Source organism: Vicia villosa, linkage group LG1 (genome assembly GCF_029867415.1).
Source record: "Vicia villosa cultivar HV-30 ecotype Madison, WI linkage group LG1, Vvil1.0, whole genome shotgun sequence".
Classification (NCBI taxonomy): domain Eukaryota; kingdom Viridiplantae; phylum Streptophyta; class Magnoliopsida; order Fabales; family Fabaceae; genus Vicia; species Vicia villosa.
Window position 1 is genome coordinate 246254599 of NC_081180.1, and position 16457 is coordinate 246271055.

At 31.6% G+C, this 16457-nt stretch overlaps 1 protein-coding gene across 1 annotated transcript; it reads left to right on the forward strand.

Moving 5' to 3' along the window:
- Positions 1 to 3564: 3564 nt before the first annotated feature.
- Positions 3565 to 6038, forward strand: LOC131645077 (transcription factor bHLH143-like). The gene is made up of 3 exons (XM_058915733.1): positions 3565 to 3660; positions 4080 to 4403; positions 4561 to 6038. The coding sequence occupies exon 3, from the start codon at positions 4744 to 4746 to the stop codon at positions 5761 to 5763; it is 1020 nt and encodes a 339-aa protein (XP_058771716.1). The 5' UTR covers positions 3565 to 3660; positions 4080 to 4403; positions 4561 to 4743; the 3' UTR covers positions 5764 to 6038.
- Positions 6039 to 16457: the final 10419 nt, after the last annotated feature.

The following is a 16457-nucleotide window of genomic DNA, read 5'->3' on the forward strand; positions in this document are numbered from 1 at the left end:
AGCAAATTAGCTAAGTTCACTAATGTCAAATTTAAAAGCAATTTTTTAAAAAAATTTACAACCACCCACACACTTAACACATTTTCCTATTTTATTCCAACAACCCACCACTTAATTTAAAAAAAAAATCTTAGAAGTAACTCTAACACATCTATAATAATTGCATAGCTAAGGTTTCTTCCAACTTGAAATTTTGCATACCGCATGATGTCAAATCCACACATTCTTTTTTAAGGGTGTATTTTTGAAAAACTTGTACTTTAATGACCCTGCACATATATTCTTTTTTTTTTTGATAAAAACAAACTTAACGTATTTCATTCATTAAACAAAGCTCAATACAAGGAGGTATCATATTAAAGAAACTACGCTTAGACCAAGAATTGGCCGCCTTAGCTAACAAGTGGGCAACCGAATTCGCTTGGTGCTTAATAAACTTTACCTCAAAGTTCGGGAATAAATGTAACAAATGCTGAATAGACTTAATGATCAAACTAAACTCAAAGGAACCGACATGTTTGTCTTTAAGAGAGTTGACGACCGTTTGACTATCACTTTCAAAGATAACATGAGAGAGATGAGATGAGATTGCATGTTGTATTGCTTACTTCAACGACATGGCCTCATCTTCCAGGACAGAAAAAAAGACTCACATCCCAAGAAACGCCTGCTCTGATGAATCTCCCAAGATGATCTCTAAAGCACCACCCTCTGTTATTAGTACCACAAGCAAAATTATAACCTGCATCAACATTGCATTTCACCTGATTTATCATAGGCGGAATCCAAGTCAAAGAATTATTAATAGAATCTCCTACTGTATGTTCCTCTCGGGCTAAGAACCAATCGTGCCAGTTGTGATATGCTTGTAAACCAATTCTAATAGCATCTTCTTGAGTATCTTGCCACACCACATTATTTCTACTCCGCCAAAGGACCTCCTACATAACTGCAAATCTACCCGCCTCCCTACGATCCTCCCGACCACAGACATCAAAAATGAGAGACTTAGCATCATGGAATGAGTGTAAACGGGGATCCATTAAAGAAGACAAACCTGCTGCCCGCCAACTATGAGAAGTAGAAACACAACCGAAGAAGACATGCCAATCATCTTCATCTTCTAAATCACACCACGGACAAAGAGACGGACAAATAACATGATGTTGTTGCAACTTAGACCGAGTCGGAAGACAACCCCTACAAATCCTCCATAAAAAATGTTTGGCTCTAGGTGGCGCGGAAATGTTCCATAAACTCTTCCAATTACCCTCAAAGGCATGGTGCATAGTACTACTTTGCAAACCTCTCCAAAGATTATAACCCGATTTCACACTATAATCACCATTCTTCTCGGCTTGCCAAATCAATATATCTTCCACAAAATCCGCCACCAAAGGAACTTTAAGAATGAATTCAGCCCCCGCATGATCATAAAGAGAATACACCTTTCCAACGTCCCATTGTTTAACATTCGGTAGCAAAAGATTTTTTACGTAAAGCTCATACACTTCTTGAGTTTGTGGTCCTCCAACCCGCCAACTTCGTTTCTCCCTCAACCAAGGGTCCAACATAACCTTGATTTTATTCCCTTCACCTGTACTCCATCTACTACCAAGCTTAAGAACATCCTTAGCTTTGTACAAACTCCGCCACACAAATCTCGGATTATGACCAAGCTTAAAATAAAAAAAAGAGGAACAAGGAAAATACCTTGCTTTGAAAATTCTAGCCACAAGAGAATTAGGATTCGTCATAATATTCCATCCTTGTTTTGCTACCATAGCCATATTAAAGGCTTTGAAGTCCCTAAATCCCAAACCTCCTTCACTCTTCCGCATAGTCATCCTCTCCTAAGCCATCCACCTTATACCTCTATTATTACGACCACCCCCTCCACCAAAACGAGTTAAGCATTTTCTAAATATCGTCCACCACCCCATCCGGAATCAAATATACACTCATAATATAAGCGGGAATGGACTGGAGCACTGATTTAATCATAACTTCTTTCCCCGCTTTGGATAAAGATCTACCACTCCAAGAGTTAATTCTTTTCCAAATACGATCCTTAATAAACGATAACACCGCCTTTTTGCTCCTACCAATCACGGAAGGTAGGCCCAAATACTTCCCTGTTCCCAACACACGTCTCACCCCCATCACCTTTGCTGAATCCTCTTGAGCTGGCACACTCAAATTACTGCTGAAGAACACTTTGGACTTTGAAAGATTGATCACTTGACCCGTCGCTTCAGTATAGTGAATACTTTAGAAATTTTGGTTGATATTCCATAGGATTTGGACTCACTTCCTCATTCACATATACGAGTATATAAAAAATACTCTCGTAGCCAGGTACTCCACTCTACTGAAGTATAGATCTAATTAAGAGGAATCATGCTTCTTTGATTTATAATAATATGTTCATATCATATCAATTCACAATTTATTATTGTTCATCGAACCTAATTCTTGAGATCTTCAGTATTTTAATCTGATTACCATAATGAGTGACTGGTTGTTCTAATTTTTAAATGTAATATTATCGTTATTTTAGATGTTTCGAGGACTCTAACTAAGTATTTCGCGAAGAGGTCATACACACTTATTTAAATAAGTTCAAATAAAAAAAGCTTTTTAGTAAATTAACATTTCACACCATACTTTTGAAAAGGTCAAACTTAAACTTAAAATCAAGTCTATACTAGATTACAAAATTTTTAATTTTGTCCGGGTCACGCTTAGGTTCTTGCAAAGTCTAATTTGACCTAGTTTATTTCTCCCCCATTTATGATCAAAATCATTTTTTTGTAATAACTGAAATAAGAATGACTAAAATATCTATTAAAACATATCTTTATTAGGGGAATAAAATGATAAATTCCTTTTGGAAGGGTAATGGTAGAGTTTGTAACGAAAGAGTTTGACAACTTTCATGTGATGAGCAATCTATTTAGAAAAATGATGAATGTATGAATTTTAAGAATGTATAATATAAATTTGTTCTAAAAAAAAGTGCGCAAGGACGATAACGAGACTAAATTCTTCAATCTTAGAACTTCACAAAGCTCAAAATTACTCAAAGTGTGATTTGTTAGAGGCAAAGAAAAAAAAAAAAAAAACTCTAGATTCATTTGGAAAAGTATTCATGAGACAATTTCAATAGCCAAGCAAGGTAAACGATAAAAAATTAGACGTTGAGACAATATTTAGGTGTTCTATGACAAATGGATAACCAATAAAATCATATGGCTCAATATTATCAAAAATACGTAGATCTCAAAACAATGTAATAACATTGAAATTAGTATAAGAGACACACAAAATGTTTATAGATGCTAAAATAGTGTGGTTTCAATCATCAATTTTTCTTTTTGATGGCTAAAAAAAATTAATATATGGATGATCCATCCATATTAATTGTCAATATTTATAAAGATAAAAAACATATCTAATTTTTAAATAAATGTTTTTAAAATTTTAGTTTAAAAAAAATGGAAGTTAAAGGGTAATAAGGAGATTTGGTTATGTATTTAATGTGAGCATGCGCAAGTGCCGGTACCTCCCTTTTCCACATTCTTCCAAATTCATCTTACTTGCACGCTCACTTCAACTTCCTAACTTTTCTTTCATTCCATTCTTCTCCACAATCCATCTGTAAGTCTTTTCATAACCCATTCAATTCAAACTTATTATTCTTATTTTCATCTTTCCAAATTTTGAAAATTTCTTGCTGTTAATTTTCACACACTTCAATTGGGAATTGAATTTCAGAATTCTAGATTTATTTCATCTTTTTTGTGTCATTTTTATGTAAAAAAATAGGAATTTATTATCATCTAGGGTTTCAAAATCGGTCTGCAATTGCACGAAAAGATAATATTTTTGATATTTATGACCTTAATTGCAGCTGCATCAGTCCTATTTGACTTCAATTTTACGCAATTTCAACAATTGCGATGCGATCGCGACCATGTTTTGCTTTAATTTTGAGGAATTTCAGTTTCTATTGCAATTTTTATCATTATTATTATTTGCAGAAATGATGTTTTTCATATGATATAACCATTTTTCAGGAGAATTGGTTGAAGCTATAAGTGATTATTGACATCTCAAAGAATCAGCATGCGTTGGTTGGGTCTTTTAGTTGATACGTTTCGCCAAGTTGTAAGCTTGAACTTATACTGTAAAGTTATTCTCTAGATTATCATTCTTTTGGTGTGTGTGCATTGCATTTAGATTCATTGAGTAGAGTGTGGTGAGGATCAAAGGAAGTTATGGTAGGCCAAGCAGCTGGTAAAACAACGTTTCGGGCATTAAAACATTGGAATGGCATTGAAGGTGAACCAGCGATTATTGTTAGAGTCATAGCGTGCTTTCAACCGTTACACGATTGTCAGGTCAGAAAATGCGCTGATAATTCATAGTGTTTGATGGAAGTTTTATTCATGTATATGTTTTGTAAAGCATGTTATTGGTTTTCTGGTGATTGAATGAGCTTATCGATTATGAATATTATGTAGCTCATTATGAATATTATGTTCGAACTTTTTGCAGGCTGATTACTTTCGTCAATTGCTTAAGCCGGTCACGTAATTGTTCTTTTATCTTAAAGCTGGAATTTGTAGTTTTCTTTTTCTGTCATTTGTTCCGAAGAGAAGCAGCAAGTTATTGAAGATCCCGTATCAAAGAACCAAACCGAGTGGTTCTATTGTTCTTTGGGACTTTTTTTCGGGTTCGATGGTTAAGGGTCATGAGTCTTGGCCTTTCCCAGAGCATGTGGCTTGGCCATCTCTTTACTTGAATGGCGCTAGCACATCGCCGGATCCTAGTTTTTGCGGTCATTCAGGGTATCTGAATCATGCTCTCAGTGCATTTCCAGGGTTCACAGCTCCTGCTACTCCAAGCCTGCAGACTGATCAGACCAATGAAGTGCGAGGGTTCGTTCAGGATCCCAAAACAGAACCGTGTTTGAAAGAAAGAAATAATTACGGAGCTATGCAAGGTACAAATCCTGCATCTTTGCAGAAGAAATTTATTATATTTGACCGGTCTGGTAACAAAACAAGGTTGTTTTATAGTCCCGTCTTCCCACTTATTCAGAGTCCAATTGATACTACTACGCAATTCGCTCAAGCTTATGAAGTTAATCAGGAGAGACGGGCAACTAGTTTTGGTCAAAAGCATTTACCAAAATACAGTCTACCGGATGAGTCTGATCAGGATCATGTAGTAAACGAAGAAAGTGAAATGCACGAAAACACAGAAGAAATCAATGCATTGCTTTATTCCGATGATGATGAAGACGACGAGGTAACAAGTACAGACCATTCTCCATTGAGTAATGAAATGACTTATTTCATACAAAAACCATTCGAGGGCATAAAGGAGGATGTCGCTAGCTCTGATTGGCCAAGCAAACGACATAAGCTAATCGACGGCGGGTATGCAAGATTACCTCCGTCTCTGAACAGTGCTAGTTCAGTAAGACTAAACGAACCATCTGAGTGTGTCAGTGATGCCGAGTCAAAGTACTCTGGCAGCCAAATGTATTTTAACACGAAAACCAAAGAGGATGATAATTCAGCAGATGGTGATATTCAATTGAGAAAGGCTAAAATCCGCGAATCACTGAAAATTCTCGAGAACATAACTCCCGGAGCAAAAGGAAAGCATCCGCTATTAGTCATCGACGAAACTATTGATTACTTAAAGTCTCTGATGTCTCAAACTGGTATGCTTGGGGTAAAATATCACTAAACAATAAGTATGAATGATCGAAAAGGTACTCTTTGTTGTGTTCTTAGTTGCATGGTAATTCTTAACATGACATGCTTTCTACTGTTATTCTGTGCTGCAATTTGCCACTGAAGAAAAATGTGATTTGGGTTTCAATTTGTTGACCAAAAGTTTGTATCTTTAAGCTTTTGGAGATAAAGGGTGAGAGATAGAATTGACAGGAGCATGATTAGTGGATGGTTGTGCTGTAAATGATGACAATTCCCTTAAGAAATGTTGAATTTGTGTGTGATTTATATGCATGCGTGTTTGGTAACTTTGGGACCCACTTTCCACCCTTGTACTTTTGATTATGGATTATTTTATGTTATGCTTTTGTGATATCATATGAGATATTGGAGTGAGTAGAGTCTAAAGTGGGAGAAGAAAGTTTCTGATGTTGGGGAGCGTGGTGTTTGATTTCATCATGAATTGATGGGACCCTTTTGTTTGTGGTGGGTGGAATGAATGGCAACAATTCCATTTTCTACGTTGTCATTGAGAGGTGTGTGTTGAGTATTCCATTTAAGGTTTCATTTTCATGATGTAATTATGTGTTTATGTGTCGGTTTAGTGAGAATGAGTCAATGTTTGGGACAGTGGTCTATAATGGTTGCACTGTATCTTGGTGTTCTATGGGCACGTATGTTAAAAGATTTAACTAAGAAAAATATTGGTTTTAGAAAAAATTAGATATAATTAAATGTAATAACTTTATATAAAGTTTCGAAATATTGAATGCACGTGTTTAAAAAAAATATTTTTATAAGTAATTTATTAACTTGTGTCTTTGACATATGTTAGCTTTTTTCATTAATTATTTAAGAATTTCATATACAAAATTTATATTTTTGTTTTTTTTATCATATTTATTTAAGGGTCATGCTAATATGTGTCCTAAAGACTTATGTTAAGAATATTATAATTAAAAAAAATTAAATGTAATTAAATGTAAGAAAGTCATATTTAGTTTTGATAAATTGAATGTACTTGTTTTAAGAAAATATTTTTATAAATAGTTTATTAATTTGTGTCTTTGGGGCACATGTTAGCCTTTTCTTTATTTAAAACAAATTAGTAATTTTTTTTTCTTTTCAAAAAGTATAAAATAAGAAAATTCACACATACGCGTGTCTAATTCTGCCGTGACGAGAATGGTTTCATTTCATGTTTAAAAATCTAAACTAGAAAACTTCAAATGAATTGTTTCATTTCATGTGTAAAAATTTAAACTAGAAAACTTCAAATCTTAATTTCAAGTAAACATGATTTTAAAGACAAAATTGAAAAAGACAATTGTGCGTTCAAATTATCCCAAACAATTGTATCATAATATTAATTAATTTATTAACATAAGAATGAGAAGGGGTTGAATTGTCTTGAATTTTACTTCTTTTTCTCTTTAAATATCTTATTATATGTTGGTCATAAAGACATAATCTGAGTAAGAGTGGTAATGATAGCAGCGGATAGTATAGATCAGAAATAAATAAGAGAGGAAGACAACACACACGCAATTGTAACCAAATTTAATTACAAGTTGTTTAAGTACATAAGCAAGAGAATTCAAATGTCCAAACACACAAGTAAGGGACTTCAGTGCCCAAACACACAAGCAAGAGACTTTGATGCTTAATTACATAAGCAAGAGACTTCCAAATGCTCAAGCACACAAGCAAAAGACTTCCTACAATCTATCTAGCGGATAGATGATAGTGAAAGAGTCATAATTACACTTGATGTATGATCAGAGGTGTAAACAGAATACAACACAAAAACTTTAAGACTTAAGAATTTCTAAGAATGTATAATTTGTAAGAAGTTCTAAGTTAGCTTGTGCTCTTTGTTTTGACATAGTAACTTCCCTTTTCTTATCAAGGCACAATATCATTTGTTTCTCCAAATCTTCAGCTCCTTTTATAGAGTTCCATGAAAAAATCGTTGGAGAGAATTTCAAATACAAGAGAGTTTTTGAAAGAAGCATCAACAAATCCATTCCAAAGCTTCCTAACATGGTTAATGTCGTTGCAATCCCATTTGAAACTCATTTGCTACAAAAGGAATTATCAATTGTAAATCTTAAGGCTTCTGCAACTTTCTACTAAGTCTTCACGTGATAAGAACATGACAAATTAACCTTAGAGCCTGATAGCGATCTGTCAGAAATTCCTCGTTTCTTGAGCTTTGACTAGGTTCAGATTCTGGTCCTTCTGAGTCTGAGTCTTAACTTCTGTTCCTTCAGAATCTGACACTTCAGAGGCTGACTTGGTCTTCAAAAGCTGACTTGATCAAAGTCTGGAGTCTTCGGATTCTGATCATCAGAAGATGATTTGATCATAAATTGATTCTTCAGAGTCTGAAAGATTTTGAGCTTGTAACATATTCATGGTCAATAAAAAAATCCTTTCTTTATATCTTCTTGATTGAGATTCTCTTTCCCTTCGCGCTCTTTGAATTAACTAGTGATATTGATATACATGTTTACAATCAGCCAATTTAGCAATGAAGAGATGATATAAAGTTTTCAAGATATGACTTTATTTTATCAGAGCAAAATAATAAATCACGGGTTCAATGTATCAGAGACAAAGAATCATATTTTAAGTATCAGAGGCTGAGATGCTTCTGAGGTTGTCGTACATCAAAAGCTGATTCAAAGCTTTTGATGACATTAACGTTTGATCATCATCAAAATCTGACTCTTCATTCAAAAGCAAGCACTAATATTTTACAAAAATCATGTTTAGATTATTTTTGATAAAATGAAATCTTTCAAAGATATGAGGCTTGGTAAATATATCATCCCATTTATGATCAGTATCAATGGAATATATATCTATTACACCCTTCTGAACATAATATCTTATAAAATGATGCTTGATTTCAATGTCTTTGGTTCTTGAATGTTGAACAAGATTCTTCGTCAAACATATTATCATAGAATATCGGTATACTCCTTCCACAAATTTGATAATCCTCTAGCTGATTTTTCATCCATATTAGTTGTATGCAACTACTAGCACCTGAGATGTATTCTGCTTCTGCTGTGGGCAAAACAATAATCATTTGTCTTTTACTAGCCCAAGATATAAGATTTTCACCTATGAATTGACAACCTTTCCTTTCAATTCCATCCCCAACATAGTTAGCATCACATAATCCAACTAGCTTACAGTCTAGAGATTTTCAGTAAAGCAATCCTAGCTTAGTTGTTCCCTTCAGATACCTAAAGATCCTCTTAGCAAGAGTTAAGTGAGTTTCTCTAGGATTTGACTGAAACCTTGCACACAAGCAAACACTGAATAAGATATTAGGCCTAGAAGTTGTAAGGTAAAGTAAGGAACCAAACATACCTCCATACAACTTCTGAAAGACCTTGGTGTTGTTTTCCTATTTTCTCAAATTGTAGGTTTGATACATAAGAGTTGTCTTGATTTTGCAGTCATCCATCTTAAACTTCTTCAGAAGTTCCTTTGTATATTTGGTCTGATGGACATATATTCCATCTTTGCATTAGTTGATTTGAATTCCACGAAAGAACTTCAGCTCTCCCGTCATGCTCATTTTAAATTCAATCTGCATAGTCTTGGAAAATTTCTTGCAAAGAGTAACATTAATAGAACCAAAATAATATCATCTACATACTTGAACAATCAAAATTTCATTTTTTAGTGTATTTCTGAATAGTGTAGTGTCTACTTGACCCTTTTTAAAACCATTTTCTAACAGAAAACTTCTCAGTCATTCATACCAAGTTCTAGGAGCTTGTTTGAGTTCATAGAGAGATTTCTTAAGTTTAAAAATATATTCTAGATATATAGAATCCTTAAATCCAGAAGGTTGCTTGACATACTCTTCTTCAGAAATCACACCATTTAAAAATTTGATATTAACATCCATTTTATATAAGATAATATTACGATTAGTATCATAAGAAAGGAGTAGTCTGATTGCCTCTAACCTTGCAACAAGTGTAAAGGTTTCAAAGAAACATATACCTTCTTGTCAGTTGTAGCCTTGAGATACCAATCTAGCTTTATTCCTCACCACTTCTCCTTGTTCATTTAGCTTGTTTATGAAGATCCATTTTCTTTCAATAATGTTGAACACGATTCTTTGTCAGACAGACAACCACAGTACTATCACAGAATATCGGTATACTCCTCCCTTAAATTTGGTAATCCTCTAGCTGATTTTTCATCCATAATAGTTGTGTGGAACTACTAGTAGTTGATATGTATTCTGCTTCTGCTGTGGGCAAAGTAGTAGTCATTTGTCTTTTACTAGCCCAAGATATAAGACTTTCACCTATGAATTGACAACCTCTTCTTTCAATTCCATCCCCAGCATAGTCAGCATCATATAATCCAATTAGCTTATAGTCTAGAGAATTCTTATAAGGCAATCCTAAATTAGTTGTTCCCTTCACATACATAAAGATCCTTTTAACAATAGTTATAAGTGATGAAAGTATAATAAAGTACAATGATTTAATTAACAATCATATGAATTCATCACACCTCGCATAAACATATAAATATTATTATCCAATATATTTCACATGTTCAAGTATGCAACAAAGTTCAATAGTATAATATTCAAAAGGATTCAATACTATTATTCCAAATATGTACACAAACCATCATTTTCACATGTTCACATCTATCACCAAATTATGTATCCAAACATCACCAAATTCAATTATCACATCTCATACACACATAACAATTCACATAAATGCATATTTTCAAACATCACATAAAACCAAATGTGACTCAATGCAAGACATGTGACTCTATGCATCTGGTACCGAATATGAACCCAACGTTTCACCGCTTTCCGATTCAATATCTAGAATCCAAGTCACTCTTCCAATCCGGACAAGACCAAAGCCCACCAAACGTAAACATATAGCTTACCGCTTATATATCCATCTCGAAGATCAAGCCATCGCTTCTATTTTAAAGCAAACCACCTCTATCTCAAGGCAAACTATGCTATGAATGTATGTACAATTATCACCAACACATATGCAATTAAGATCATCTCTACCATCTTAATATTCCTCATATCACAACAATTCAACTCTATTAATTATCCACCAATTGTACATATACACATTCATAAAGAATATACTATTCACATATATAGATCAATTATCAAATACGAACACAAATTCCAATTAACACTAGTAATCATACTATCTCATGTTAATTCACATTTGCCAAAATATAAATGAATACACGCTTTCACAAACATCATCTAATCACTAGGATTCACGCCATACGACTACCCACAGAGAACACTCGCAAAACAACATAATGAGCATATCAATATTTTATTCTCAGCATAAACATTCACGCCAAAATACAAATTCGGTTTATTTCACAAAATACCGCAATTTACCGATAAACCAAATAATCGATCCAAGTCCGAACATAATCCAATCAAATCGGCTCAATGCAATTAATACAACTATTAATCATCAATTAATATCACTTACTGCCAACAAAACTATTTTTTATTGAAAAGAATATCGCGCTAGCTTTCTAACGCTTCAAACGATACTCAAAACGAATTCATGATTTGAAAGTTATAAATTTGTAAAGTTTTAACGAGAATGCAAACACCGACATCATAAATTGACAACTCTAAACATATAAGAATAACATTGATGAATTTAATCGGCTAACAGTCTCACTCAAGTAATAATAAAACAACTCTAAAGAGTCAAATACCTTTAATTTTATTTTTTTCAGATCATCATATTTAACTCTAAACCACTCGAAAGAAACTCTGACAATTTAAACATATCAGAGTTACTCAAAATAAATAAATAAAATTATGACTCTAAAATATTTTAAAGTACTTTAAATTACTCAATGTACAAATTTTGACATAATTAACAATAACTCAAATTAAATCTAAACATTTTCAAAAAATGTTTAGTTTTATATCTAACTAATACTATTGCATTGATTTTAATGTAAGTGCATTTCCTTCATGAATATATAGCAGCATTAATATATATCAGCATGGAAATTAGTTCATGGTTGTAACTTTTGAAAAACTAAAAGTAACAGGTAAAATACTACTATTTTCAACCATGATTGTCAAACTCGTGGGTAGACTCGTAAACTCATACGAGTTTACGATTCTAGAAAGCATAAACGAGTAGACTCGTGCATAGAATCGTTTTTGATAGACTCGAGTAGACTCGGGTAGACTCGCACAAACTCATATAAACTCACGAGTCTATCAGTATTTTTTATTTTTTATTTTTAAACCAAAAAAGGCCTAAATTCCCCAAAAAAAATTCTTTTATATTATTAAAAAAACCCTTATTTTGTTTTGCTTGTACGGGAATTAGAAAGTCTCTCTCATAGTCTCTTGTACGGTATTTCCATGGAGAAATGACTCCAAAATTAAATAGGTTTGCAATTTGTGTTTGAAGCTTAGCATGTAGCTCATATAGTTGTGAACGAAATTGGAGTTCCTTTGAAATGGTAATGAATTATTATTTTTTTTGTTTATAGATTTAATTTTTATTTTTTAGAAACATTGAGTTGAATTGTTATTTGCAAGTTCATTTCAAGAGAAGAAATATGTTGCCTAAAAAATAATTTAATTTATTTAATGTGCAATTTGAAATTGAAAAGTAGAAAAAGGAAAGAGAAGAGTGTTGTTCTTTCATTTAAAGATATTCATTTAGATTATGAATGGTTAACTGAAGATCCTAATGAAGAAAATATGCAAATTGAATTTAATATTGAGCAAGATGATGTTATTATTAATAATGTTGTGGAAGCTAATATTGTTGTTACTAATGTTGTGAAGTGGTGGTGGTGGAAATATTGAATTAGGTGGAAGTGGAACTTCAAGAAATCTAACATTGGTTAATGATCAAGATGTTTTATCTAAGGTAGAGTTTGATGATGATACTTAAGATACTAATGAAGAAGATGATGATGATATTGGTAGTGATAATTTTATTAGAGCTTTTGATGTTTGAAGTGATTAGCATATATGTTTTATTTTTTTTTTGCTTTATGTAGTAGCAAATGGACAAGATATTAGTACTTTAAGTCTTTAACTACATACTTTACTATTTTTTTTTTGTTTTATTATCGATTTTTTTGCAAACAAATTTGTTATGAAGTATGACCTTTAAGTTTTAATTTTAACTAGACGTACACCCGCACGATGTGCGGATAAGTTTTATTAAATTATTAATAATAGATAGTGTAGTTTAAATTAATAATTTAAAATATAGTGATATAAATTATCAATAATTTAATAGTTTGTATGTCATAAAAAATAACAATGTGTATTAGCAAAAATGAAAAATAAATCATAGAGTAAAAATAGTGAAAATTAATAGAGTAAAAATAGTAAAATTAATAGAGTAAAAAATATTGAAAATGTTCTCATTGTTATTATTGGTATAGAAAAAAAGCATATGCTAATTAACAACCAATAATTTTAAAAACAAATGTAGATGTTATAGGTGATATATCATAGTAAATTATGAGTTTGTAAAAATAATAACTATTAATTTTTATTTTTACTTTGAATTTTAGTATTTTTTAATTATTTCAATTAATATTTTATTTATGATCGACAAAAAATTTATATTATTTTAAGTTAATTCATAGATAAAACAAAAATAAAAAAATAAATTAGCAATAATTTAATAGTTTGTATGTCATAAAAAATAACAATGTATATTAGCAAAAATGAAAAATAAATCATAGAGTAAAAATAATGAAAATTAATTGAGTAAAAATAGTAAAATTAATAGAGTAAAAAATATTGAAAATGTTCTCATTGTTATTATTGGTATAGAAAAAAAGCATATGCTAATTAACAACCAATAATTTTAAAAACAAATGTAGATGTTATAGGTGATATATCATAGTAAATTATGAGTTTGTAAAAATAATAACTATTAATTTTTATTTTTACTTTGAATTTTAGTATTTTTTTAATTATTTCAATTAATATTTTATTTATGATCGACAAAAAATTTATATTATTTTAAGTTAATTCATAGATAAAACAAAAATAAAAAATAGAAATATTTTAATTAAATTAAAAGAGCCACTGGATTGATGAAATGTTGATAAGAATATATCATAAAATTTTAGACTACAATTATTTGATCAAAGCATACTCGTAATAAAATGTAAGATTTGTACTCTTTATTTTTCAAAAGACTGAATACAAAAAAAGCAAGAATATGAAAATTGAGAAAAAGTGAATGATTATGAGTTCAATCAATTTTAATTAAAAAGAAGAAGGGGAAAGAAGTGATCTACATAGACTTGTGAATGAAAAGAAAAAAAGTAAAATAATAAATTTGAATAAGAACATTGAGAAGAGGTGAATAATTAGGAGTTCAATCAATTTTGAATAAAAAAGAAGGAGGAGAAAGAAGTGACTTATATAGACTTTAATTATTATTAATATTATTATTTTATTATTATTTTTATTATTATTATTATTATTATTATTATTATTATTATTTTTATTATTTATTATTAATAATATTATTAATTTATTATTATTAATATTATTTATTAATTGAGATTTTGGAGGGAAATTTAGTGAGAAAAGTTATAGGATTATAGAATAGTATAGATTATTAATAATATTATTAATTTATTATTATTAATATTATTTATTAATTGAGATTTTGGAGGGAAATTTAGTGAGAAAAGTTATAGGATTATAGAATAGTATAGATAAGTGTTCTATTATATATATTTGTGTCATATATGAGGAATTTACAAGTTTAAAAATATATGAGTATGTCATATGTGTGCCACTTACAGATTTTTCAAAGTAAGTTTAATTTTCCATAGACTCGTACGAGTTTACGAATCGAGTATGCAAGTCGAGTCTACAAACCCTTTACGAGTTTGAGTAGACTCGCGAGTTTGACAACCTTGTTTTCAACTACATGAACCCATGACAATTTAAAATCGATATGCACAATAGATACCAATTGACATATCCAGTATGTAAAATATCAAAATAAGTTTTCAATTTATTTCTCAATTTCATCAATATATCAATTACTAAAATCAAAACATGTTTCTAACACAAATTTTATGGATTCTTAACAAAATCTAACATGTCAAAACCTAAAAATTGAAGAACAAAATCCCTAAATTATGTTAATCTACCCATTAACCCAATCATACTAACCCATAATTCTCGCTCTTACCTCTTTGATTTCTTGAAACCCTAGCTTTTGTTCTTCTCCTCTCTTAGTATCATTTCTCCCCTTTCACTTCTCTTGCCAAAGAACAAATGAAAATGATTTTTCTCTTCTCCAACCCTTACTATCTTTATTCTTATTAGGCTTAACCCACCTAATTCCACATTCTAACTAATTACGCCCAATTCGATAAAATAGAATAGTCCAATAAATAATATGCTCCAACAATAATATTATTATCCTTAATATTATTTTCCAATTAATACAATTAAATTCGAATTTACCTCAAATAAATAAAATCCAATTATAATATTTTCTAATACTATTTCTCTAACATATTCCACTTTATTAATTCTTCGATTAATTAAATAAAACCTAACTTTACTTAATAATCCGAACACGTTTTCTCAACAATACCGACGATCTAATTAATTATCAAACTTCGTCCAAATTAAGTAAATAAATCCTTATTTAATTTAATTAGCCAATTAATTAAATTCGGGCTGTTACAACTCTCCCCCACTTAAAATATTTTCGTCCTCGAAAATTACCTCAAACGAACAACTCCGGATATGAATCCTTCATATGACTCTCAAACTCCCAAGTCACATTACAACTACCCGGTCCACCCCAAACTACTTTGACCAAAGCGACCTCTTTTCCATGAAGTTGCTTAACTTTCTGATCCTCGATCCTCATAGGCGATGTTTCAACCACGAAATTGTCTCTTGCTTGAACATCGTCTAGCTGAACAACATGAGACGGATCTGTAATGCACCTCTTCAACTGAGACACATGGAACACTTCATGCAAACTAGCAAGTGATGGTGGCAACGCAATAAGCCACTTCACATACTCTCTCCCATGTCTGATACGGACCAATAAAACGCGACGTCAACTTATGCGACTTCAATGCTCTACCAACACTGGCCATAAGAGTAACCCTGAAAAACACATGATCCTCAACATCCGGAACACAAACTCAATCACGAAACCTCATGATACCATTCTTATCAATCAGAAGGTCACTGCTAGAACAAGATTTGTTCTGATCAATATTCTTAGTTTTGATGATAACAAGGATATGAATTTTGTGTGAGATAATGTGGTACTCTAATACATTGCAATTTCCATTTCAGGAAATATATAAAGAGTATGCACAAATCAGCGCTCAGAAGCTTTGTCTCAGAAGGTTCAGCATGCAACATCAGAACATGGTCTGGCAAGACATCAGAAGATGGTCAAGGCAGAATCAGAACATGGGTCTATGGAAGCATCAGAAGAACTTGAGGTTAGAAGCAGAAGCACTGAAGTTCTCATGGTATCACGCTCAGAAGCACTTCAAGGTCAGAAGACAAGAAGATGCTATGCACCAAGCTGTTTGACTCTGATGATATTCAAATATTATATTCACAAACATCAGATCAGAAGAAAGTACAAGTGGCAGGCTACG

Coding starts and splice junctions, on each gene's coding strand:
- LOC131645077 (XM_058915733.1), top strand. CDS start 4,744: ATGGTTAAGGGTCATGAGTCTTGGCCTTTCCCAGAGCATGTGGCTTGG.